The sequence below is a fragment of the Astatotilapia calliptera genome, chromosome 14 (assembly GCF_964374335.1).
Source record: "Astatotilapia calliptera chromosome 14, fAstCal68.1, whole genome shotgun sequence".
Taxonomy (NCBI): domain Eukaryota; kingdom Metazoa; phylum Chordata; class Actinopteri; order Cichliformes; family Cichlidae; genus Astatotilapia; species Astatotilapia calliptera.
Window position 1 is genome coordinate 39,644,563 of NC_137435.1, and position 23,760 is coordinate 39,668,322.

General features: G+C 40.6%; 1 protein-coding gene across 3 annotated transcripts; it reads right to left on the reverse strand.

Annotated features, from left to right (window-relative positions):
- Positions 1-98: 98 nt before the first annotated feature.
- On the reverse strand, positions 99-21,701 carry LOC113036871 (ATP-binding cassette sub-family G member 4-like). Of its 3 annotated transcripts, XM_026193444.2 has the most exons (16): positions 21,573-21,701; positions 20,783-20,919; positions 13,524-13,792; positions 9,498-9,615; positions 9,235-9,367; positions 9,047-9,097; positions 8,665-8,810; positions 7,512-7,635; positions 7,143-7,257; positions 6,901-7,022; positions 4,299-4,397; positions 4,015-4,183; positions 3,820-3,920; positions 3,108-3,266; positions 2,913-3,031; positions 99-1,552 (listed from the first exon to the last, which is right to left on the reverse strand). In XM_026193444.2, exons 3-16 carry the CDS (start codon positions 13,777-13,779, stop codon positions 1,327-1,329), a joined length of 1,938 nt encoding a protein of 645 aa, XP_026049229.2. In that variant the 5' UTR covers positions 13,780-13,792; positions 20,783-20,919; positions 21,573-21,701; the 3' UTR covers positions 99-1,326. The 3 variants fall into 3 exon arrangements, 2 of the variants coding, with proteins under 2 accessions (XP_026049229.2, XP_080144826.1); XM_080288700.1 differs by lacking the exon at positions 20,783-20,919 and having other exon boundaries at positions 21,573-21,682; XR_013901291.1 differs by lacking the exons at positions 2,913-3,031; positions 3,108-3,266; positions 3,820-3,920; ... (10 more) ...; positions 20,783-20,919; positions 21,573-21,701 and adding an exon at positions 1,964-2,854 and having other exon boundaries at positions 1,413-1,552.
- Between the last annotated feature and the right edge of the window lie 2,059 nt (positions 21,702-23,760).

A 23,760-nucleotide genomic window follows, 5' to 3' on the forward strand; every position in this document is an offset into this window, starting at 1 on the left:
TTAGCCACTGTTGACACTTTAAATGCAGAATCTTAAATCTTATTTCTTGGAATTTTGATTGGATATTTCATGTTTTGTTATTAATTAAACAAAGCATCTGTCATATCAGTGTTTATTGGAAGTTTACATAGCTGTACAGAACTTTTGGCTGTTATGTGTTTCAACATGGACTGGATTAATAAACATACAAGTGGTCATAACAAAAACAGAACACAATGTAAAAAATATGAAGACACGTGCAGATTCATTAGCAGTCTTTGGTCGCTCGGTATGCTGTAATGTGCAGTCCCAACATCTGCTTTTTAAAAAAAACGTGTAATTAAAATGAAATGTGAGATAGCACCCAGATCAGTGGCATTGGTGGACGTAGAGCGGACACAAAAACAGTAATGACAGTACAGTAACTCACCTATGTAGCTTAAATACAATAATGAATTTCGTAAGGGGTGAGTATCCTGGACCAGAGATATAGTCTGCCAGAGCAGCAGCACAGTGTGGGCTAAAGCAAGATGTCAGTTCTGCTCCTGAGTCCCACCTGCTTGGCTCTAACTGAACTGCATATGCATGGAGTACTAAAGATAATAAAACATAGTGGAATATGATTAAGGCTTGTCCTCGTGATCATCACTAACAGATTTATTTAGATTCATGATTATAATGTGGAAGTACAAAAAATATCAAATTTCTTCAGGCGATCATAGCAAAGCTCAATTTACAACTATCAATATGATAAAAACCACAGCTTTGAGAAGTTAATGTTTTTAGGGCTACGGCCCAAATCCGCTCTCTCTTTCAGTGATACAAAGGCCGCGTGATTGTTGCTTTTTCACTCTTTCAGGCACATTATCAAACATCTTTAGTGCAACTTCATTTTTTTTTTTTGGCTTACAAAAGTAAACACTCTTTTTGCATTTGAATTTCGTAAGGGGTGAGTATCCTGGACCAGAGATATACTCTGCCAGAGCAGCAGCACAGTGTGGACTAAAGCAGGATGTCAGTTCTGCTACTGAGTCCCATCTGCTTGGCTCTAAAAACTTCTGTAAGTTATAAAACGTACAGCACGTGTAGCTGAATGTGGCTCAGTCTCTGTGACATGGCTTTGTGCACACCCATTAGTTCTTGATGAGGTAAAACAGCTGTATAGTGGTTTAAGGGACTGTCACCAGCTGGCAGGAGAACACAACCAGAATTTGTTCTGTCCACTTAGCAGCAACATGTAAAATGAAATGAAACAAACTCCTACATGACGTGACAGGTTCTCTCTGCACAGGAAAGAGTCCAGAGTCTAGGGGGGGTCGTGTGTTTTGGAGATGAGCTGAAGAGAATCTATCGCTCTGACTTGACCTTGTAGCGGAGGACAAGGTAAGTGGCCAGACGTAGGATGATGAAGAAACTTCCCAGGACAATAAAATCTACATAGAGCTTTGCATCCTCCACATCTAGCAGCTGCAGAACCTCTTCAGGCTGTTGGAACTTACACACCGGCCCTGGACACTCCAGCTCTGTGCGGTTCATCCCATAGATAGACAGGAGGACCCCTTCAAAGCCATACCTACAAGAGAGACGAAGTCTTATCTGTAAACAGCCCGGTCACAATAGCTCAAATATTGCTTACTGTTTCTGTAATAAATGCGGATGACTTTGGTAATCAGGCCCAGCCATCGAGGATTTGAATGCATCTTACAAATAGTTAGCATCCTATGAATAACTTTTGGACAAAAAATGCTTGAAAGGATCAGTCAGATACTTTATAATCTAAGTGTCAGTGTCAGCGCAGGTAGACTCTGTGGAGTGGAAAGTAGTGGACCCAAATGCACGAAACGTGGAAACGGAACTGGATTTTAACAAATGGCGTGCCTTTTATTGAGGCCGAAAAACAGATAAATGAGAAACTAATCACAAAAACCTAAACCGGGAAAACGAAATACACAAAAACCAGGAATTCTAGGAAATACATGAATACCTGAGACATGGACGGTTATCAGTGGATGATAAGCAGACGAACCGATGGGTAAGAAAGCAGAACACACATACACAGAGGGTAACGAGGGAAATACACAACAGAAGAAAGACACAGCTGAACCTAATCAGACACGACGAGACAGAAGAAGCAAAACAGAATAGACTCACACAGGACGCGGAACTATCACAATAAAACAGGAAACCAGAGATGCAGATTGACAGAACATAAAGAACAGAGGCAGAAACATGGGAAACAGAACCAAACCTACACTAGAGACATGACACACTAAACACGGGAGGCACAGGAACAAAACCTAGGAACTAGAAATCACTGAAACATAACCAGAAACTAACTGAAACGAAGCACATTAATAATCAAAAAGCACAAACACAGAGTCACCATGACTGCACAGAACCAGATGTAAATGTGTTAACAGTGTTTTACCATTAGTTATTTGTCCACTAATCTCCACTTATTACAGTAGGCTCAAGCATTTTGTGCTGGAGGGCAGCAGCTGGTGCTTCACTCGATGCTGCAGCAGCAAGCTTTGTGTTGCAGATTGTTTATATTTTTATGAGTGTGGTTTTTTATCCATATGAGATTGACATCCTTGTCTTAAGTTAACATGAATGACTGAAAGTGACCAAATTAAGCAAAACACTTAAGATACCAACTCTTCCAGGTTTTGGCAGCTGCTAAAGAAATAAAACATTCACAAATCATTTATTAATCAGCCAAACTCAAATACTGTTAACTTCATAATCTTTGGGGCAAGAAAACATAGTTTTATAATTTTATGATTAAAGCTGAAAGTCTGCTCTTCAATCTTTTCTTAAATGCTTGATGTAAAATGTGCTGTGATGGTGTACAGACAGAAAAGCAATGTGTCATTCCTCAAAACCCTGTGGACCCGACTGAACCTGCAGCTGTTCCTCCCAGCGACACTCACCTGACATAGGAAACATAGGAGCTCCACTGCAGATACTTGGGGATTGTGTCAAAGTTGACAAAGAATCCAGAGAACAGCAGCACAGGGACAGCTGTAACAGGCCCTACAAATGTGGCTACCTGGGAGGTGTAGAGGATATACATCGTGTTACATCAGCCAAGAAAATGTGTATTAAACAATGCAAACATGCACTACCTGTAGTGAGGTGGAGGCAGCGCCAACCAACAGCCCAAGAGACTGGGCTACCAGGGCAGTGCAGGTGGACAGGGCTATGAAGAGCAGGTAGCGACTTGCCTCAGGAGGCTGCTCTGTCATCCAGTACACTATGCTGCAGTACATGATGGGGCAGATCACCTAAAATAACACGTTCATTAACTGATGTTTAGTAGAGGAACAGCGAGGACACCCTGTCACAGATGTTAAAGTGTGCTGCAGCTACAGTCGCATCCAAACACAGAGCCCTCAGCTCCCGTGCCAGCCAATCACAATGACTGGAGTACTGCACAATGGTTTATTTAATAGATATAAATGTTGATGGATTTAATACAAATTAAGGTTGTACTCAATGACAATGATGGTCAGCAGGATCAAAAGTAGCTTTCCAAATCACTGTGACATTTACCTCGTTTCCATTTCAATCCATGATAACGCCCACGCATTACATCTGAGAACGTTTGAATCTGCCGCTCTACAGTGTAACCAATAACAGACACTTGGGTGACTTCTTTGACATGATGAGACCCAACAACAATGTTAGCAAACTAATCTGCTCCTACAACCTGCAAACACCATCTGCTAACACTAGAGTACAGTGTTGTGAAGCTAAGTGGATATATTTTGTTGTTTGTCAGCACTCAGGCCCTCAGTGAGTAAACCCACCAATCCAATCACAGCACTGCCAGCTCACCTGGAAGGGAATATCAGCCATGGTCTTGGCCAGGTAGTAGGCTTTCAGGCTGTACCAGTAGTTCAGATGCTCCCTCAGGAATACAGACATCTCCAGAGGAACTGCCAAAAGCCCAAAATGTTTACACACATTTATGAGATTTATCATAATAGTATCAACAGGGGAGGAAGTCCATAACCTCTCGATCATACTCACAGGTCAACACAGTAGGCATGAGTGCTCCAAACATGAGGAAGAGCATAGAGAAGAAGAGAAATCCAGTGTTGTTAAACACCCTGCTGGCATCATTGCCAATGTTGAGATAGAGCAAACCTATTAACACACCTATGCAGATGTGGGATATCACTCTGAGGTGGGTCAAAACCTGAGAATGGACGACAGCAGAGAAAGAAAACATCCATGATCAGGCTCGTTTCAGGTAAGAGCACATCTGATCTGTTCGTGACAGCTGTGATTATTGAAGCGATCCTTCCACCCACCTGGTCTCGACATACAGTTATGAAGGTTCTCTTGAAGAGGATGCAGAACTGTGTTAGCGTACTTGTGGCAAAGGTGTGGCTTTCTATGTGCCTGGCATCCTGGAAAAATGGAAGAAATGATCATCGTCAACTCAACACAAAGCATCCTGCAGTCAGAGCTGAATCAACTGGGTAAAAATAGAGCAACAGACCATTTTTATGGGTTTCTGGTATTGCCAGAACATATTGGTTCTACTTCCTGCTGTCAGTTTGTCTTTATTGACACAGCTAGCATAGTGGCCTGGTGATTAGCACCGTGGTCTCACAACAAGAAGGTCCCGAGTCTGAATCCACTGTCTGGCCTTCCTGTGGGCAGTTTGCATGTTCTCCTTGTGTCTCTGTGGATTCTCTCCAGGTACAGTTGCTGGAATTAGGTTAAACTGGTGATTCTAGGTTGTCCACAGGCGTAAATGTTTGTCAGTCTCGCTGAGTGTACCCTGCTTCCTGCCCTATGGCAAACAGGCCATAGGACCATATCAGCTGAACTCTGTGTTCTTCTGTTGGGACTTTTGAGGTCTCTGCAGGCTTTGGTAGTTCTTGGTTTTTATAGTTAGCTAAGCTCTACCCATTTCCTGCCAGCCCTTATTTTTCTAGTATGACAGGTCCCAGTTTGGGTAATGGTTTCCTGCTTTGGTTCTGAGTTTAGGAAGCAACACAATCATCCAGAGAAACAGAAATGGACACAGCTAAGCTAAACTGTTAATGTGAAAGGACTGTAAATCAATCTAAGACTAAATGGCGAATGCCTTGATGCAGTGGGGCAGGGCCACATTCTTGTGGTTGGCAGGGCACAGCAATGGTTCAGAGGAGTTTGATTTAATTTTAAATGTAATTTTAAAACAGCAGTACAAACACTGAGAGATCTGCTGAGCATTGGTGCTGCATGTTTTCTGGTCATCCTGGAGAAGAAGTACCTGTGTTTATTGCACTGAATCACCCTCGTTTCAGTCATGACCACTAAGCTCCAGGAGTTTCTCGTCTAGGAACAGGTACTGCAGGAGCAAACTGCACCTAATGCACCCCACTCAGATAATGGTCAACATGGTTCTTTAAACTCTGTTGTAGTGATGTGTCGGTCACGAACGAAATGGCTCTTAGAACCGGCTCCTTATCGCGAGCCGTGGGTTTTTTTTCTTTCTTTCTCTCTCTCTCTCTCTTTTTTCCCGCTTCACTCCACAGCGAGCCTTGTGCTTTACGCTGAGCAGAGGGGAGAGGGGCGGTAGTTACTCAGTAGCACAGGAACAGAGCAGGAGGGAGAGAGAGAGAGAGCAGGGACAACAACATCACATTAGAAAGGTATAGTAATCATCCACAACTATTTTCAGTAGCAGATGATAAAGGATTCAGAAAGTTTATTCATGCAGGTCCATATGACAGAGAATATGCATCTTCTTTTTGTTTTCATATTTTAATTTATATTTAATTGTGTTGTGGTTTGTAGTGTTTTGTGTTGTTTCATTTTAAATTTGTTTAAAAAGAAAAAGCTGAAAATTTAAATAGTTAAAAGTTGAAATGTGAATAGTTGGTTTTTGTATTATATGATTTATTTATTACATTTTATGTGGAGTGAATAAATAAAAGTATATTTACGGTGGCCCCTACAGACAAAGCACGTAAAAACTCCAAAACACGTACAAACACAACAGAAGTGCTCCAGGATGCTGGGCGCAGTGTTGAGCTTTGTTACCTAGTGGCTACACAAGCCAGGAAGTACCAACGACCGGATTTGGTGTGTGGTAGTAACAGGTAAATGCACATATTTTAAATTATTTGAATATATATAAGTGCCTGTGTATAAATACACAAACAATACACACATGCTTTCAATTGTGTAATTTAAGTGATCTAGTAGCTCTGCTTTGGAAGTTCAGTTAATGCTAGAAATGTGTTTTGGAGTTTGTACGTGTTTTGTCTCTAGGGGCCACCGTATATATTTATATGTAAACATATAAATAAAACCACTTTTTTTAAACTTTAGTAATTCCTTTTGTGCATAATTTTATATTATTGTTAATAATAAATTAATTAAAGCAACAAAACAACTTGAAGAGCCAGTTCGGAGCCAAAAGAGTCGGTTCTCTAAAAAGAGCCGGAAATCCCATCACTACTCTGTTGCAAATAATCCTCTCCTTCCAGAACAAGCGTCAGCATGTGGTTCTGCTATGGAGGACTGGGTGGAAGAGATCAGGGACTTGTAGATCGGGCTAATTTTATTTATGATTTGGGCAGCGGGAATCTGTCTTCTAGATTGTTATAGCACCTCCATGCCGCTCCCCACTGGTTGTTGCTGCCTTTCAGCCTTCAGGAGCCCCCCCAAGAGTCTGAAGGCACTCTTGGGGGGGCTGTCCGCTCCAGCAAAATACCCTCACTGATAATACTGTGAGTAATAAAATAAATCAATAAAACAAAACGATTGACAAGAAGAGCGTACAGAGACTCTATAGTGGTCGTCTTGGTAGGGCAATATGTCCTAGCAAGTTTCTTCCTTGCTCGATGGCACTGCTGTCACTGTAACTTCTCTGCAGCACACTCTCCCATGTGTGGAATAGCATCTGTTACTTACAACGGGGCAGATTGTTGCACAGACTGATTGATTCTTCTCCTCTAAAGCACACATTCCACCTTGGACTGCTTCAAACAGCACCGGGTTCAGGTCTCCATACTCTCCTGATGCCACTTCAATGACTGAATCACAAGCAAAAGCAGAAAGACGTGAACAGAATGAACTCCCTGGAAATGCTGCTATCATGCAGAAAAGTTGGGGAACATGAACTAGCAATAACAGGTACTGTAAGGTGAACATACTGAAGTCTGCAGGGTTGTGGTAGGTAGGACAGTAGAGGCCGAGCGTCTTCAGATAGGGTATGAGGTAAGGGACGGTGCCTTTGTAGATGCACTGTCCCTGACTGAGGATGTAAAGCTGTGGAGCAAAAACATTCAGGTTTGACAAAAAGCAGCCTCTACAGAAGCTTACAGAACTGCAACTTATTTTTCTTTACATGGCAGTGGTGTATATTAAAAGGTGGAGATAGCTATGGATGATATCACCCACTGGTTCTCAGACACTTGGCTCCAAATACCAACATGGTGGCAGCCAAAACAATACGCTGAGGTTTCAAAATACAGCGTCTATGCTTCTGTCCATTATTTCCTCCTTCATTGGCAGATACACACCTTGTCAAACATCTCAAACAGTTTGGCACTGGGCTGGTGAATAGTGCAGATGATGGTACGCCCGCCCTGTGCCAGAGAACGCATTAGGGACACCACCTGGTAGCATGACACGCTGTCTAAGCCACTTAAAACACAGAGACAAGATCCATGAATACCGGTCTAAAAGAAACGGAAGAGTAGACAAATCACAATGACTTGCAGATTCACTCTGTCACATAAGAGTTTAGCTAAACATGAGAAAGCTTGAGGATGATATCTCTCTATTAAAAAAATCTGTCGTTATTGTATTAGCTTAGTAATTTTGGAAACATGTTTTCTCAGTTGTCTGCAGATTTTAAAGGAAACGGACACACTAATGATACACTACCATACAGGATGTACACCGTTTAAGCTCCGTCCTACAACCAGAAAACGTGGCTTTATGTAAAAACTGGAAAACTGCAAAAAATAACATAATTAATACATAAAGTAAAATAACTGTATGATTTTAATTGTTAATCTGTTAAATTTAGATAAGTCTATAAACCTTAAAGCTCCCACATAAATGTTACTTTAATGGCTAGCCATAGCGGCTAGCTGCTACCATGTTGGTTCATGTTGCTATCAGCTAACTGCTAATAGTTTGACAACTAAAGCTAATGCTCTTGTTGCTGTTTACAACATCAGTGTTTTTCTTACATTTCTGTAATTGTTATTGAAGCTGCTGAAATGCACCGAATGGTTCTCTGGATAAAAGTTTATATGAGAAAAATCTAAGAATCCGAAACACAAACATGTGTAATGTTAGTTGAGAGGCTGGAAGACTGGATACCAAAATTGTACTAAGAGCTGGAATGCTAACAGCAACCTTTTGAAGTGCTGAATCTAGTAAGCTATTGTGTAAAACTGTCGGAAGCTCAGGTCTGCACACAAAGATGAACTGACATTTCATCTGTATTTGAAAATGTCTCGAGCAGCAGCTGCATTTGATATAAAGAAACATGACGAGAGAGAGAGGTGCGATTTAAAACCAGGTATTCCAGTTCTGACACTCACTGAGTCTTTTAACCAGCAGTCAACTATCAGCATGTGATTTTATGGAAGCACATCTCACATAATAAAAAGATATAATTTAGGTATACAATCGGCAACACATCATCTCCTCCCCGTTCACCTGGTGGGCTCATCAAAGAACATGACTGGAGGATTGTTAACCAGTTCGAGGGCGATGGCCAGACGTTTACACTGACCACCTGACAGTGAGCTGGTACGAGTGTGGGCGCAGTCAAGGAGCCCTAAAGCAGTCAGAATCTCGTTCACCTGAACAGAGAAGAGAGAAAGGCACAGTGCCGGATTTCACTGATTATCAAAGCACCAATAAAAAATGTCTTCTTTATATTTATATCTAAACAGGGAGAAAAAACATGAAAATGCTCGGCAGGAATAAGAATGTGGTGCTACATAACAAAATAGATGGTGAGTAATAAAATACTGCTTGTGGACATTATGAGTAAACTGGCTGGTTCAGTTTACAGCGCATGGTAAACTGCTCTCACCAGTTCCTTCTTCACATCCATAGTTTCATCCAGCTTTAAGTTGGCTGAAACCTGAGCAAAGAGAAAGCAGATCGCATTAACGTAATCACAAGCTAAAAAAAGCTACGAAACAAAACACAAAGCCAGGTTCAGATGCTACACAAAAGCAACGCTTCAAAATGTGCTCCGAGGCTGAGTTTACGGCTCACCATCATGGCCTCCCTGGCAGTGAGGTGTGGCAGCAGCATGTCTTCCTGCATGATGTAGCAGGACATTTTCCTGAAGGTCCTCAGGTCCCTGGGTTTCCCATTTACCAGGATCTGACCCTTCATCCCTGTTTCCCTGAGCAGCACGAAGGACAGATACCAAACATTTCACTGCCCAGACAAACTTTATTAATTAACTACACCTTATGTTTGTACCACACAGGCCTCATTTATGTCATCATAACTGTATCAGAGAGTCGGCTCACCTGTACCCTGCTAGAATGTTCATCAGGGTGGACTTCCCTGCCCCCGATGGTCCCATGATCCCTATAAGCTCTCTGCTGCAGAACCTTCCTGACAGGCACTTTAATAAGGCTTTGAAACCTGCAAATAAGTGACAGGGTATTCATGGGAATGAGCAGTGATATTATATTACTCCACAAGAACAAACTTTATGTAAGCATAATGCAAATACTCATGTTAAATAGGAGCTGCTAGTTCCAAAAAAAGCCACTTGGAATAAAAGACTTCACCACTGCCCCCATCACCGAACAGAGCAGGAGTCCGTGAACACATATGACACAGATGAAAGTCAGTCTTGGGGCAGAGGAGGGTTGTAAAGTGGTTTGTAGATGCACAGCAACTGTGGCTAAATAACATAAATATTGAGTCCTCAATTAAACATGCATAGAAGGGTTTCCACTGAGATATGAGCTGGTGGGGCCAGGTGTTCCCCACTGTGTTACAAGCCGGGGCATGAGAGGATCCCTACTTTCCCTAAACACCAGGGGCAAGCAGGGACAAGAAATGAAACTGTTCAGTTAGCTAACATATCCTATTTTTCTGCTGCTCTGTTCATCATTTAACACGTATAGGAACTGCTTAAAACTTTAAAAGAAATGTAAGCACAGGGGGAAATGTTTTGAGCTAATACAACAAGGTAAGAATTTGAGGTTCAATATTCCACCTTCCACTGATTATAACATAATTATAAAATAATGTCTTCAGAGCTACAGTCGCACATTATTCTCTACTAGAAGTGGCTCATATGGAATAATATTAATACATGTCTGACAGTAAAACTGACCAGTAAATTCAGCTGGCAGATGCATCAACACTTACAGTACAAATATGGTTGGTTAAAGTGGATGAATGTCCTCTGCACTTTGGGATGGTGATGACTGATGATCCCCAGTAAACTTCCCACACTCCCAACTCTGGATTCACCGGGGTCACATTTTCTGAGAGGTTGATAAATGCTTTTCCCACTACACAATCTGACAGCCTCAAACACATTGTAAGTAACAGTTGCCTCAAGGCGCTTAATTTTAGGTCCAAGTTATAATGAATCTGAGATTGTTGTACAAATGAGCAGTAAAAACTGGCCCTTGCTTTTGACAGTAAGCTGTTATATTACAGTAGACTGTGCAGAATCACGTGTCAATGTCAAGTTTACCAGCATCAACATGGAGCACCAACTATGCTGTGGGTGAGGGTGGTTGTTTATGGTTCCTTATACAAGTCTCTCATAATTTAAAACAATTCTTCGATGTCTTCTAGTTTATGGCTGAAGTGATTATTGAGTGTTTTTGCTTTCATATGTGTTTCTCTCTGCTTTCTGAGTCTCTATACTAGTTTTTGAGCCATTTTCACTCACTATGTATTCACTCTCTGCATTGAATCATATCTGTTATTAACCTCTGTCTCTCTTCCACAGCATGTCTTTATCCTGTCTTCCTTCTCTCACCCCAACCAATCACAGCAGATGGCCCCGCCCCTCCCTGAGCCTGGTTCTGCCGGAGGTTTCTTCCTGTTAAAAGGGAGTTTTTCCTTCCCACTGTCGCCAAAGTGCTGCTCATAGGGGGTCATATGATTGTTGCTCTGCATGTATTGTTATAGGGTCTACCTTACAAGTCTTAAGGTGACAGTTGTTGTGATTTGGCGCTGTATAAATAAAATTGAATTGAATTGAATTTCATAATACCTTGGTTTCTTTCTAATTTTATTAATTTATTCTAGTATCCGCGGCACCATTTTTAGTGCGTGTTCCCTTAGTAAAGCTGTGACGTTGTCTTGTTATTCAGACAGATTTCTGGTTATGAGTTTGCGATCCCTGACTTTTCAGCAATCCACAGGACACTGAGCAGCACATCCCCAGTGTTATTGTTATCTGTGTCATCTTAAAATTCCTTATCTCTGTGTTCTGTAAAGCTTGTCATAAGTCTAAAGAGTGCATTTTCTTTATATTGCCCAGAAGTAAAGTTAATTAAACAACTCATGTGTTTTGTGTCTGTTTGAGTTCAAAGTTAAAAAATCATCAATCTTAAAAGGAACTCTCTGACTTACTGATTAGAAAATGAATTGTTTTGTTTTGGATGAAAATGTCTCTCTCTCTCTGGGTGGGGGTGAGTAAGGTGTACTGGGAGGCCAGGCATCCAGCAAAGACAAAGGTCGCAAAGGAAATGGCCTGCTGTCAGTTATATGTGAGGCCGGACACCAAAGAAGGAGAGAAGGACTTGTATTCATTGGCTGGAAAAGATGTGCAGCTTGTTTGGATGTTTAAGGATACAAATGGAAATGTAATAACACGTGAAGAGAGGCTGCTTAGAAATACAAGGAGGGCTTCAAGGAGCTGATGGTAAATGGCCTGTATTTGTATAGCACTTAGCTGATGAATGTAGAACATAAGACAGGAAGAAAGATGTGCATTAAGACACGACCTGCCTGGACAAATGACCAGCAAACTTTTGTACGAGTGTTAAAGACAACCTTCTTGAGTGAGGTTGGTTCAGGAATCTTGCATTCAATCATAAATTCAGTATCAGATCTAAAAGTTAAGGCAGTGCATGCAAGAAAATCAAATACACATAACTTTTTATTTGTACTGACTAAAGTACATGCAGTAATAGCCACAGCATCTGTGTGTTAGTCTCTGTGAGCGATGTATGGTATGGATTGATCGGGGGTGTGAACAGGGTGGATCGTGGGGAGGGCAGCGTGTCAGAAACAATCAGCCTCGCCTCCTCTGTGTGACGGGGAAATAAGAAAAATCAGTAGCGATCAGGGTTACAACAGCTGGAAGCACACACTGCTGTCAGTGAATGTGTCAACGTTTCATCTTCTGGTGATTCAGTCGCAAAGAAACACACGAGAGAAATATTAGTGAAAAATGATTTTTTTTGTCAGCTGCATAAAGCAGATAAACGTCCTGCCCAAATAAAGAGTCATAATTTACCCACGATGTGTGTTATTGTAGGCTATACCGCTGGCAACAAAATATTAACAGTTTAAATGAGTCTGCAAAACTACAGGAAATCATTGTCATTTATAACATGTGGAGGGTAGACCTCGTGCTGTGTTTGAGCCAGTGTCATCAAAAACGTGAGGAGACATACCCGTGACTGCACTGCACCTCATGCATCTTAAAGCTGACAGGCAAGGAGAATGATTTGTGTACCTGAGTATCACTACAATGCACAAAACTACTGAGCAGCCCATTATGACACAACCAAATCCAGTTATGTGTTTTCTATATATTAAATAATGTAGATGCCTCTGCAGCATGACTGACAAGCTTACACAATACATTCAGAAACCTTCCCACCTAAACTGAAAGACTGAGTGCAGATTTAAACCACTTATTAATTATTTCTGTCAGCGTTGCAAAACCGTTATTTCCACATCTCCAGTATCAAATGTGAAACGTGCACCCTGCCGTTTACTGTGCAGCATGAATGCGCTGCACAGCAAACAGAGAAGACACAGGCCAGAGATTTCCTAACACTTTATGTCAGAGGCGCCTTTTAAGCCTGAAGGCAGCAAATATTTAACACACAGCGCGGTGACAAAAGCTGAATGACTGAATGGAGAAACAGAGAATGATTCCACATGAGCCGAGCGTTCACCGACTGAAGCAAACACAGACTTTACTTGGGTGAACACCCACCGATACTGATGTTGGTCCAAGTTTATTTTTGTTTTTGACATCCATTAAATAACTCTTATTATTTAATTTTATTATTATTAGTTTGAAGAAGTACTACCTTGTGCATCTACTGTGATGTCTCCCGCTTAGAAACAATGAATGATCTAGCTGTTCTCGACTTTTTAAGCATTGTGCTAGCTCGCTGTCTCTGGGAACACTTTTAGATACATGCGGTTTATTTTGGGGTTCATCCATCCACACATCTACTGTCTCGTGTCTTGATTTTGCCTTTTCACAGTATCTTTACTCAGTTAGAAACTGGTTAAAGTGGAAAGCTGTATATAAAGGATGGTTAGAAGTCTGTTACCTCTCCTCCTCCAGCACGGTCCCTCCCGAATGGTGTAGGAGATGTTGATGAACTCCAGGTCAACAGCTGAGCGTCGGGGTAGGTGGGTGAATCGCTGTGCCTCAGTGATCTGGTTCTCAACCTTCTTCAGGTGGGTCAGCATGGATACCTCCTGTTGTGGCTGAGGCTGAGCAGCAGGCTGGCTGTCACCATTACATATGACCACCTCCTCCATAGGGAGGCTAACAGAGTCAAGTTCCAGTGCCTTATTATCCATATTAGATCACAGACTGTGGGTGGAGGAGTGTGGGGAGGAAAGAGACGAGACAAAAAGGAGAAGGGAGGTCATTCACGGTTCAACGGTCTAATTTTACAGGTGAGGTTTTGTGCTTGAGTTAAGTTATCTATCAACGCTGAAACAACAGAACAGCAGAGAAGCTGAGCCAGCGAGCAGCTCTGCTCAGAACAGAGACGATGTTTTTGCCCTTTTCACTGCTGGCTTGCACACTGTTTCAGTTTCCCATCCACACTGCTGTGAATTATGAGGCCAGCAACCAGCTAAAAATAGGCTGACCAATTCATGAAACGTTATTGGTGCTTAGGCAACAAGGCCTACCTGGATAGGGTCAGGTAAAAAAATAAATCAGCGATGTTATACCACAGAAATGTACCTGGTTAGGTTTACATCAGGACTTGTGTCATAATCCATAGTAAACCTGTATGTTAAAGGAGCATGTTGGGAGTGACAGCCACTAACGCCACTGCACCAGCACAAGTCACAACATGGCACAAACACAGCACTGGAAGCATTCTTCTGATGATGTCATTCCAAACATCTGAGGTTGTATAATGTTCATTATTTATAAAGATTTGCTTTATGTGAATGGGTTACATTTAATTAGGCATAGAGATATAATTATGACTGAGCCTGGAATATCATCTACAAGAGAGTTAAAAAAAATTGAATATGCATCAGAGAGCAGGGCCAGGGAGTCTTCCTCTTCCTCCTCACATGTATTCATCATCAAAAAATGGGGAAAAACAGAAGTCAGAACATGCTGTGGAAGAGAGACAGAGGTTAATAACAGATATGATTCAATGCAGAGAGGTCTGTTAACACATAGTGAGTGAGAAAGGTGACTGGAAAGGAAAAACTCAATGCATCATGGGAATCCCCGGCAGCCTACGTCTATTGCAGCATAACTAAGGGAGGATTCAGGGTCACCTGGTCCAGCCCTAACTATATGCTTTAGCAAAAAGGAAAGTTTGAAGCCTAATCTTGAAAGTAGAGATAGTGTCTGTCTCCTGAATCCAAACTGGAAGCTGGTTCCACAGAAGAGGGGCCTGAAAACTGAAGGCTCTGCCTCCCATTCTACTTTTAAATACTCTAGGAACAACAAGTAGGCCTGCAGAGCGAGAGCGAAGTGCTCTAATAGGGTGATATGGTACTACAAGGTCATTAAGATAAGATGCGTCTGAAAAGTAAGAGTGTGTCCAAAAACTTTGCTCCAAAACTCTGAAACAGCTCGCCACCCTCTCTTTTGCACCCTGTAACGTCCCTAAAAGTTAATGTGTGCGTTCCGGCTCTGCTTTGAGTTTTGTTGTTTCACAGGTTCGCGTGTGTGTGTGTTCATTCTTGCACAAGCTTTGATTAAGTAATTTCTTTATTTCTTTATTTGTTGAGATCCCTGTATTAATTAGGGGCTGATTTCTTGCTCTGAAAAGCACTAATAAATAAATGTTACTTGCTAGGTTATATACTGCTAAGTATTTCTTTGTAAATACTTTCATTTTACGTAAAGTACATGGAAATTCAATTTAATTCTAAGGAAATTAAAGCCTTAGTCCTGAGCGGTGTTATAAAATGTTATTAATAATATTATTAATGCTTCAGGTTCAGCAAGAGGATACTGATAGTTTGCAATCAGTATGAATTTTGTATTTGTAGCAGCTAACAATTAGTATGATCTATTAATCTCTCAGGTTTATATTTTATTAATACTTTCAGTCTTTTGATCTATGTAATGTGATGCAATTAATGTTCCATTTTAATGTTGAAGTTAACTAATCTATGAGTTGTGTTTTTTTAAAGTCCATTTCCCCAAACGCGAGAATCACACAGAAATAATAAAAAAAAATGATGGTTAGTAACAAAGACTGTCTCATCCACTTGGTTTATATCAATCTGTCTTCTCAACATTGACACTCATGCAAATTAGAAATGTCAGGTGATTATTTTAATACTTGCTCTTCCAGGCAGTGATGTTGATCCAGTCTGCAGCACGTATAAAATGCCTGTAATTCCACTTCCTCTCCACTATCAGTTATAACATAAATTACATCCTGGTTGTTCTTCAAAGTTTCATGAGCAGGTTGCTTTATATTAATCATATCATTTCCTTTTGATGCATTTCAGCCCATGATGAATTATATCTTTGTGTTAAAGTTAAGATAATCCCGGGATCTGTAACAACAACAAGTTCTGGATCACAACAAGTGTCAACATTTGTTTTAATTTTCATGTCATCTATACAGAGGAAATTTCATGAAACACTGTAGTATCTAAAAACTACGCTGCAGATAAACAGTGACTCCCAAAGTATCCAAAACTAATACGAGGGTTTCTTCCTGCTACAGTAGGTGTCACCATGGCAACTGACTGGTGAAAAAAACACCACCCACAACTGGTAACAATGGGTGCTTATGAGCTGGCGTTCATCCCCATGGTAACCAAAGGAGGTGATGCTGAAGACGAGAGACCACAAAATCAGCACTTACTGATTTCCTACATAATGAATTTATCGACCAATCAGTTCCAAGAATTATTAGATTAACCGTGTTCCTATTTTTTACCTGTTGGCTACATTCAGTTAAGTTTTATTTATCTGGTGCAGTTGCTTCAGCCTGTATCATGTTTTTAACCTCTCGATATTTTTCTGATATTATAGTTTGTAAAATCAGCTCCTCGGCTGCTGGTAGACCGTTCTATGACCGGGTTAGGTTAATTAGGTTCTGCCAAAAACCCGCCCTTTGATCTGAACACCACATTAGGAATATTGTAACTTATTGGGAAACCCTGGGCTGAGTGACCAGTTGATAAACACCTTTATGTGACCACATGATTCCTGATGTTAATGAAGCCGTATCCAGAAAAAGAAAATATATGTATGCTGAACTTGCTTTGTAGTACATGTACTTGGAGAGCTACGTCATGTCAACAACAGGTTTCCTGTGTAGTTTGAAGTAAGTGCCCAGTTTTGATTAATTATCTGTGGACAATAAGGAATACCCACACTATCCTAGAAAGGTATTACAGCAAGACTGTAACGTTCATTTTTTCCACTACCAAATTTGTTTTATTGGATTGTTGATCCAATTCCCCTTCATATGGTTTAGTGCAGTGGTTCCCAACCCCGGGGCCACGGACCGGTATCAGTCGTTTGGTACCGGGCCGTGAGAGTTGAGGCTTGGGTGTGAAATCTATGGTTTTCAGGATTTTTATCGGTTTTTAGCTTTAACTTGGTTTCCCTGGGTCTTTTCTCGTGTGTTATGAATAAATCTTCTTCTTTTTTTTACCGGTACTGGTTTGTATTTATCTGCGACACCTTAAAGGCCGGTCTGTGAAAACATTGTCGGACGAAAAAGGTTGGCGATCACTGGGTTAGCGCACTAGAAAAGCTTTCTGACAGAAGGTAAAGATCTCCCGTGTGCAATAACCTTATTCTCAGTTGTCAAAGTTGAGATCACTTGGGTGATAAGTCCCAGCCCGTCTGAAGCACTGACAGTAAAGACAGAATCAAGGGTTGCTTATGCTGCCTTGTTTTAAACGATCTCGCAGCGTTGCAGTTTGACTGTTTGAACACAGATAGAGATCCCTGTGTAATTAACACTGTTTTTCTGTCCTGATCTTAATTCCATGTTACAAATACCAGAAATTAGATGAAGAAGATTGATGCTAATCTTACAACTGTATTCTATGAAGTAGGACACCGAACAATAGCTTGGTGTAAGTTCTGAAATCAGTGAGAAAAAACTGTCCTGGGTTACTCCTAAGACGGTTGGCTGCTTTACTGAATACTGCTTCATATTTCCAACTGATATTGCTTTTGTTCAGTTTTGTACATAATGCATCGCTATTCTAAAACACACCAGGACTCACATTAGCCAGAACGTTTTTGATTTCACCATTCAAAAACCTGAAGTACAACGCTGCCTCTGACTGTCTCCCATTCATTAAGCCAAGTATAAAACAAGACATGGCTTGTATGTTTCTTCAGTAAGATGTAGAAGTATTGCTGTTGTGCTCTGAAGTATTACTTGAGGAGCGCAAAAGCTATTGATTTAATCAGTGACAACTGATAATTCAGTATAACTAAGTTGGAAATGTCCTGAATAGATTTTCTTGTGATTATTAGTTCATTAGTCTAGATTAAATGTAAACATCTGTACATTTCATGGGAAAAGACAGCTTAGGCACGACCAGCGTCACACAAAACCCACTTCTACTATCCATGCAGAACTTTAAGCAGCAGAAATATGCAATCTCCTGACGTGACTAATGATCACTGAAACTGAGATACGTCTAATCTACTTTGTTCTGCACACACAACTGTAAAAATGGTTCCCAAGTCTGAGGTGGTACAGTAATTTGTCCTTTTTGAGACAGAAGCCTCATTTAATCACTCATGGGGTTCTTAATCCGCTTGGGGATTAAAATGAACTTTCTTTTATTTCCTTGATCTGCAGGAGGGGCTGTAGTTACTGCCTTGGGAAAAATCTGCAGAGTCAGGCACACTACCAAGCACCCAACCGAGGTAACGTATGGGAATCGACTGCTCCTCTACGTGCCTTCCACGCACATGGGAGAAACCAGAGGTCTTGGTGTCAAAGGGTACAAATGAGAAATGAGACATGTTATGTATGCCAACGTGTCACGAGTCAGCTTGGATGGTCCTGTACCGCTCTGGAGAGAGGGAAGGTCCACGGAGGGAAGAGAGGATAAGGAAAGAACTCCATGACCTGGGATTAGACTGCTTTAGATTATCTACTGTACTGCAGTTACACTTTTTTCTGACTCCAAGGCTTACAGTTAGATGAAATAACTCTCGCTCTGCAGGCCTACTTGTTGTTCCTAGAGTATTTAAAAGTAGAATGGGAGGCAGAGCCTTCAGTTTTCAGGCCCCTCTTCTGTGGAACCAGCTTCCAGTTTGGATTCAGGAGACGGACACTATCTCTACTTTCAAGATTAGGCTTCAAACCTTCCATTTGATAATGCCTGTAGTTATGCATTATCAAAACCCTTTCCTAGAGTCTCCTGTCTGTACCACATAATTTCTCTAAAAACTCTACTTTCAGGATGTTCCACTTTATTCATGCTTTGTTAGCCTTTGGCTTTGTTATAGCTTCAAGGTGACAATTTTTTGACTCACCATTCAAAAGCATGTGTGGAGCACGAAAAAATAGTAATCAAAGTCTCTAATCAATGATATACATAAGTGAAAAGTACACAAGTATCTTTTCTTTGTAGGAAAACTCATATCTTTAATAACACTCCAATAAGTGTCAGTGAATTTGTTTTGAGCTGGTCTACTGTAGTCTGCTTTTGTTGCCTTGAGATTGCAGGTTAAATCTAAGTGGTTTTTCCTCCACGTGCTGGTCCTTCTGACCCCGGGATGATGGATTGCCTAGTTGGCGTTGATGAACCTTGTTCTGCTAATGAGAACTTTCAGCAGGTGAGGACTGCCTCATGCGCCGCTGCACTGAGAACGAGGTGAAGTACACCTACACGATGAGAAACTCACTGGAGAGAAAGACTTTTTATATGTATCGGGAAACAAATCACACCAACAACTGTCTAAAAATAATTTGTATTATAATATTAAGGAGACAATCAGATGACCAAGGACTTAGCAACAGCGAGAAGTAAAAACTCTTTTAACTGTGAGAAACGTGCAGCCACAGCAGGTTCAGAGACGGACTTTTCAGGAAACAGACAGACAGATGGTTTAACTGATTTTTATCATTGGGCTTCATGGATAAACACAACTGGGTATCACCTGCAAAGCAATGACAAAGTTTGGTGTGTTCTGTAATAATAATGTTTAAGGAAGTAAGAAGTAATGTAAAAAGTGCAGGTCCCAGCACAGAACCTTGTGGAATCCCATGACTAACATTTGCACTCATGAAAAATTGTGTGTGGTTGTTTTTAAGCACACGACACTTCCAACACCCATGAACACCACTACAACCACACATACAGAGAGAGAGACCCAAAGAACCAAATAGTGGTGCAAACACATAAACAGACTCGAAACATAAAGAAATTGAAAATGACAACAAAGAGAACAAAACAACAACAAACTGAATCAAACAGTGATGGAGAAATGACCGCAGCAAAGCTGGATCTGTTTGCCTCATAATCCATCCACATCTCACACAAGCAGATCAACCCATTAAAAATAAATAAAGCTTTTAATACATGGCATTACACTTGAGCCAACGAGCATTGTAACACCCATCTGTGGTTGAAATGCCAAAGTACTTGTACTATTGCTCCTGTCTCCTACAAGCAGACATATTTTCTACCAGGGCTGATTAAAGGATCTGAGTTCTCTTTTTTAAAAATGTAAGACTTGCAATTAAAGATATCAAAACTTTAGTGGATAAAAATGTCACTTTCTATACAGTAAGGATAGCTCGCATTATTGCACATGAACAAGTCGTCGAAGAGAAAGGAAAGAGTACTACTAAAAAAGCCACAACAGCTTTTCTGTGTGTTGCATCTCTGTGAAATATGACAGATCCTTACATCTGCTGGAAAAACAGGATTTCTCTTTGGAACTTAAACATGGTCGGATTGTTCTGCTAAAGCTTATAGTAGAGCAGGCTGTTCTTACATGACATGAGAACAGTGACCATAAGGATAAGTTCCAACCCAAGAAAGTATGTTAATACTACTGGTCTCCCACGACTTTGAAAGAATGAGAACTAAATCACTGAAAAGGCTTTGGCTGAGAAAAAAAACATGAAAGCTTGTGCACATTCCTACAGTTACAGCACAGAGAGGCTGATAAGCTATAATAATTTTTACATGTAGGGACTTGAAATTATTTGAGTGAAAACATGAATATGAATCTTCTTTTTTCTTCCTGTAATATGAGAAAATTCAGCTAATCAATTTACTTCTAAGCAAACTTGTTTTCTTTCAGGGCTTCACTTCAGTTTTTACCCAACAGTTCATGTTTGAGCTGCTTTTCCATCCATATCCGTCTTACACTTACCCAATTCAGGGTTGCAGGAGCGCTGCAATTTCACTAAGATTGAGTTCAAATATTCTTCCACCAGTTTTCCTTTCTGTACTTGCATTTCAGTTGCAGATTCAGACAAGTCAGTGTTTAGCTTCCATCTATGATTTTAGCTGAAACACATTAATGAACAAAATATACATCTTATTTTGAAAGTTGTATCCAAGTTTGCATTACTTCCCTGATTAGTACATCCTTGCTGAGCAACATGTTAGCATAACTGCAATTATTGTAAGCAGGAGTAATAAAAATACATAAACTGTGTTTTCATACGTTTTGATTTTCTTTAAATGTTTCTGACCAGGTTTGACTCTAAATGCAGAGTCGGTGTACAAACCGATGCAGCTTAAATTCATGGTAAGGCATCAATAAACCACAATATGTTATTCAATGAAGAGAAATCACCTGACATGCCACTGATACACAGGTATCGTCAGCTTGTTGTCTGTAGATGCAAATCATTAAATATACTAAAATTTTTGTAACAGGCTTTGTTGTAGAACAAAATCTGCTTAGTGTCACTAATGTTAGCTATTGATTATGTTAGACACAGGTTAGCTTTATGAAGCAGGATAAAACTGTCATTTTTGGCTAGGCCCATTCAAAATACAATGCTCTAGCTAAATGTTACACAATACCAACCCGGTTCAAAAAGACATTTTAAGTATTTTAAGTAAGCTTTAATATAAAGAGTGCAACACAGATTAAGACATGGGCAGCCTGTCAGCAGGAGACACGGAGAGAAGAGGGCAAACAAAAAGCTTACAATGACTGCTGTCGGGTGACTGTCCTTCTCGGTGTCTGTCAGTATGTTGTTATCTCTCCGGCTGCAGCATCCACTACCAAACACCTTCCAGTCTGCCGCATCTACAGCATCTCTGCACGCTGAGCAGAGCAGAGCAGACTGGGAGGGGCGGGGTGGGGTGGGGCCTGGTGAACTGATGGAGGAGGGACACTGGATCTGACAGGGGAGGAAAATTCTCCTTTACTTCGTAGAAACGTGGATTTCTGCATTTCTAAGCTTTATCATGAGAGACAGGTGCCGGCTTATGTTTCTGTAACCCACATTTCCAAAGCCTGTAGCCTTATTTTACACTAACCCCTGCTTCACAATGTGCAAAGTGAAGTCATTGGGAAGGTAAAGAGATGATTTAAAGATGATTTATGGTATTTGCAGGTCCTGCTGAACACTAAACAGTAGTAGCCTGTAACTGTGCAGCCTACGTATAATGTAGAGATACAGCAGATCAGAATCAGAATCAGAATCAGAATACTTTATTGATCCCTGGGGGAAATTATTTTTTGTTACAGTGCTCCATTTTAAACCAACATTAAGACAAGACAGACAATACGCTAACTAAGAATAGTACAATATATACATATATATACATACATACATACATAAGTCACTTATAAATAAATATTTGGAAAGAAACATGTGTAGTTGTAGCAGCAAACAGTGTGTTAAGTGGATGCGTTGTACAGGGAGATGGCCACAGGCAGGAATGATTTCCTGTGTCGTTCAGTGGTGCTTTTCGGTAATCTCAGTCTCTCACTGAACGAGCTCCTGTGACTGACCAACATGTCATGGAGTGGGTGGGAGGTGTTATCCAACATTGTCTTTATCTTGGACAGCATCCGCCTCTCCGACACCACCTTGAGGGAGTCCAGCTCCATCCCCACAACATTGCTGGCCTTACGGATCAGTTTATTAAGTCTGTTGGCATCTGCGACCCTCAGCCTGCTCCCCCAGCATGCAACAGCATAGAGCATATATGCCACCGTATCTACTGAGTGAAAGTCAAGGATGGGAATTTTTCAGAGTCTTCAAAGATGTGACAAGTACAGCAACAATGGATAGTCTTAAAATCAAGAAATCATTATCTAAAAAGTGCATTTTGTATTTACTCAGGTTATCTTTGCCTAATATTAAAATTTGCTTGATGATCTGAAATGTGAGTGTGACAAATGTGCAAAAAGAAAGAAAGAAAGTGTCAAATACCTTTTCACAGCACATCCCTCTCTACCTGGGACATGCCCTGAACACACCTGGTGTCAAACAGGGACGACGGGGCCCTTCAGACGTGTTGCTTCACTCCCAACAGTGACGAGATTTAAACACAACAGAAAAAAAGGCGACTTGCAAAGAGACATTTTGAAAACCTGTGTTTACAAAGTGAATGAAAACTTTATTGACTGAGTCAATTTCAGGTGAGAAGTTGCATTTCCACACTCTGCAGTTAAGATTTGTTTTCAACACCGTCATACAAAGGACGCACCAGGAAAATGACTAAGGCTTCCCCTAAAAAGAAGCGAATACTGAGAGATTAGCTCATTTTTGATAGGAGCAAGCTATGCAAGCAGTCATTGTTGCTGTGTGTTACTTTGGACACTAAATGAAGTTTAGAAGGAAGAGTAAAAATCCACACATGTATGTAATCTGTCAAATTCTCCTCATAAAACAACATATACATTAAATATTTTCTGTAAATCCTTGTAGAAAACACTGGTCACAGTTTCCAGGCTTATGTGTCCTCTGTACCCTCATAAAGATGTAACATGTGAAAATGTCACTCAACAAGAGTCTGAAAATAGTTTTGTACTAACTGTCATAAAAGTAATAAAAAATATTTATTTAGTAAAAACTTACAACCCTATTTAAGTAATGTATCATTCAGTTTTTAAATGCACATAGAGTACCCAGTATTAGTAGATCATTATATAGAATCACAAACATGATTTTATTGATTGATTCATGAGTCACTTTAATGCTGTAGCTAGATATTATTTTATTTAATACACTTACTGATGCAATAATACATCAACATATAGCAGTACACCTATAGTTTTAAATCTGTAAAATTATAAGTAAATGAATGCTGTGGTGTATAAGCTACAGTATTCAAGTCCAAAATATTGGGGGGGAAGAAGAACAGCATTACTGCACCACTGTA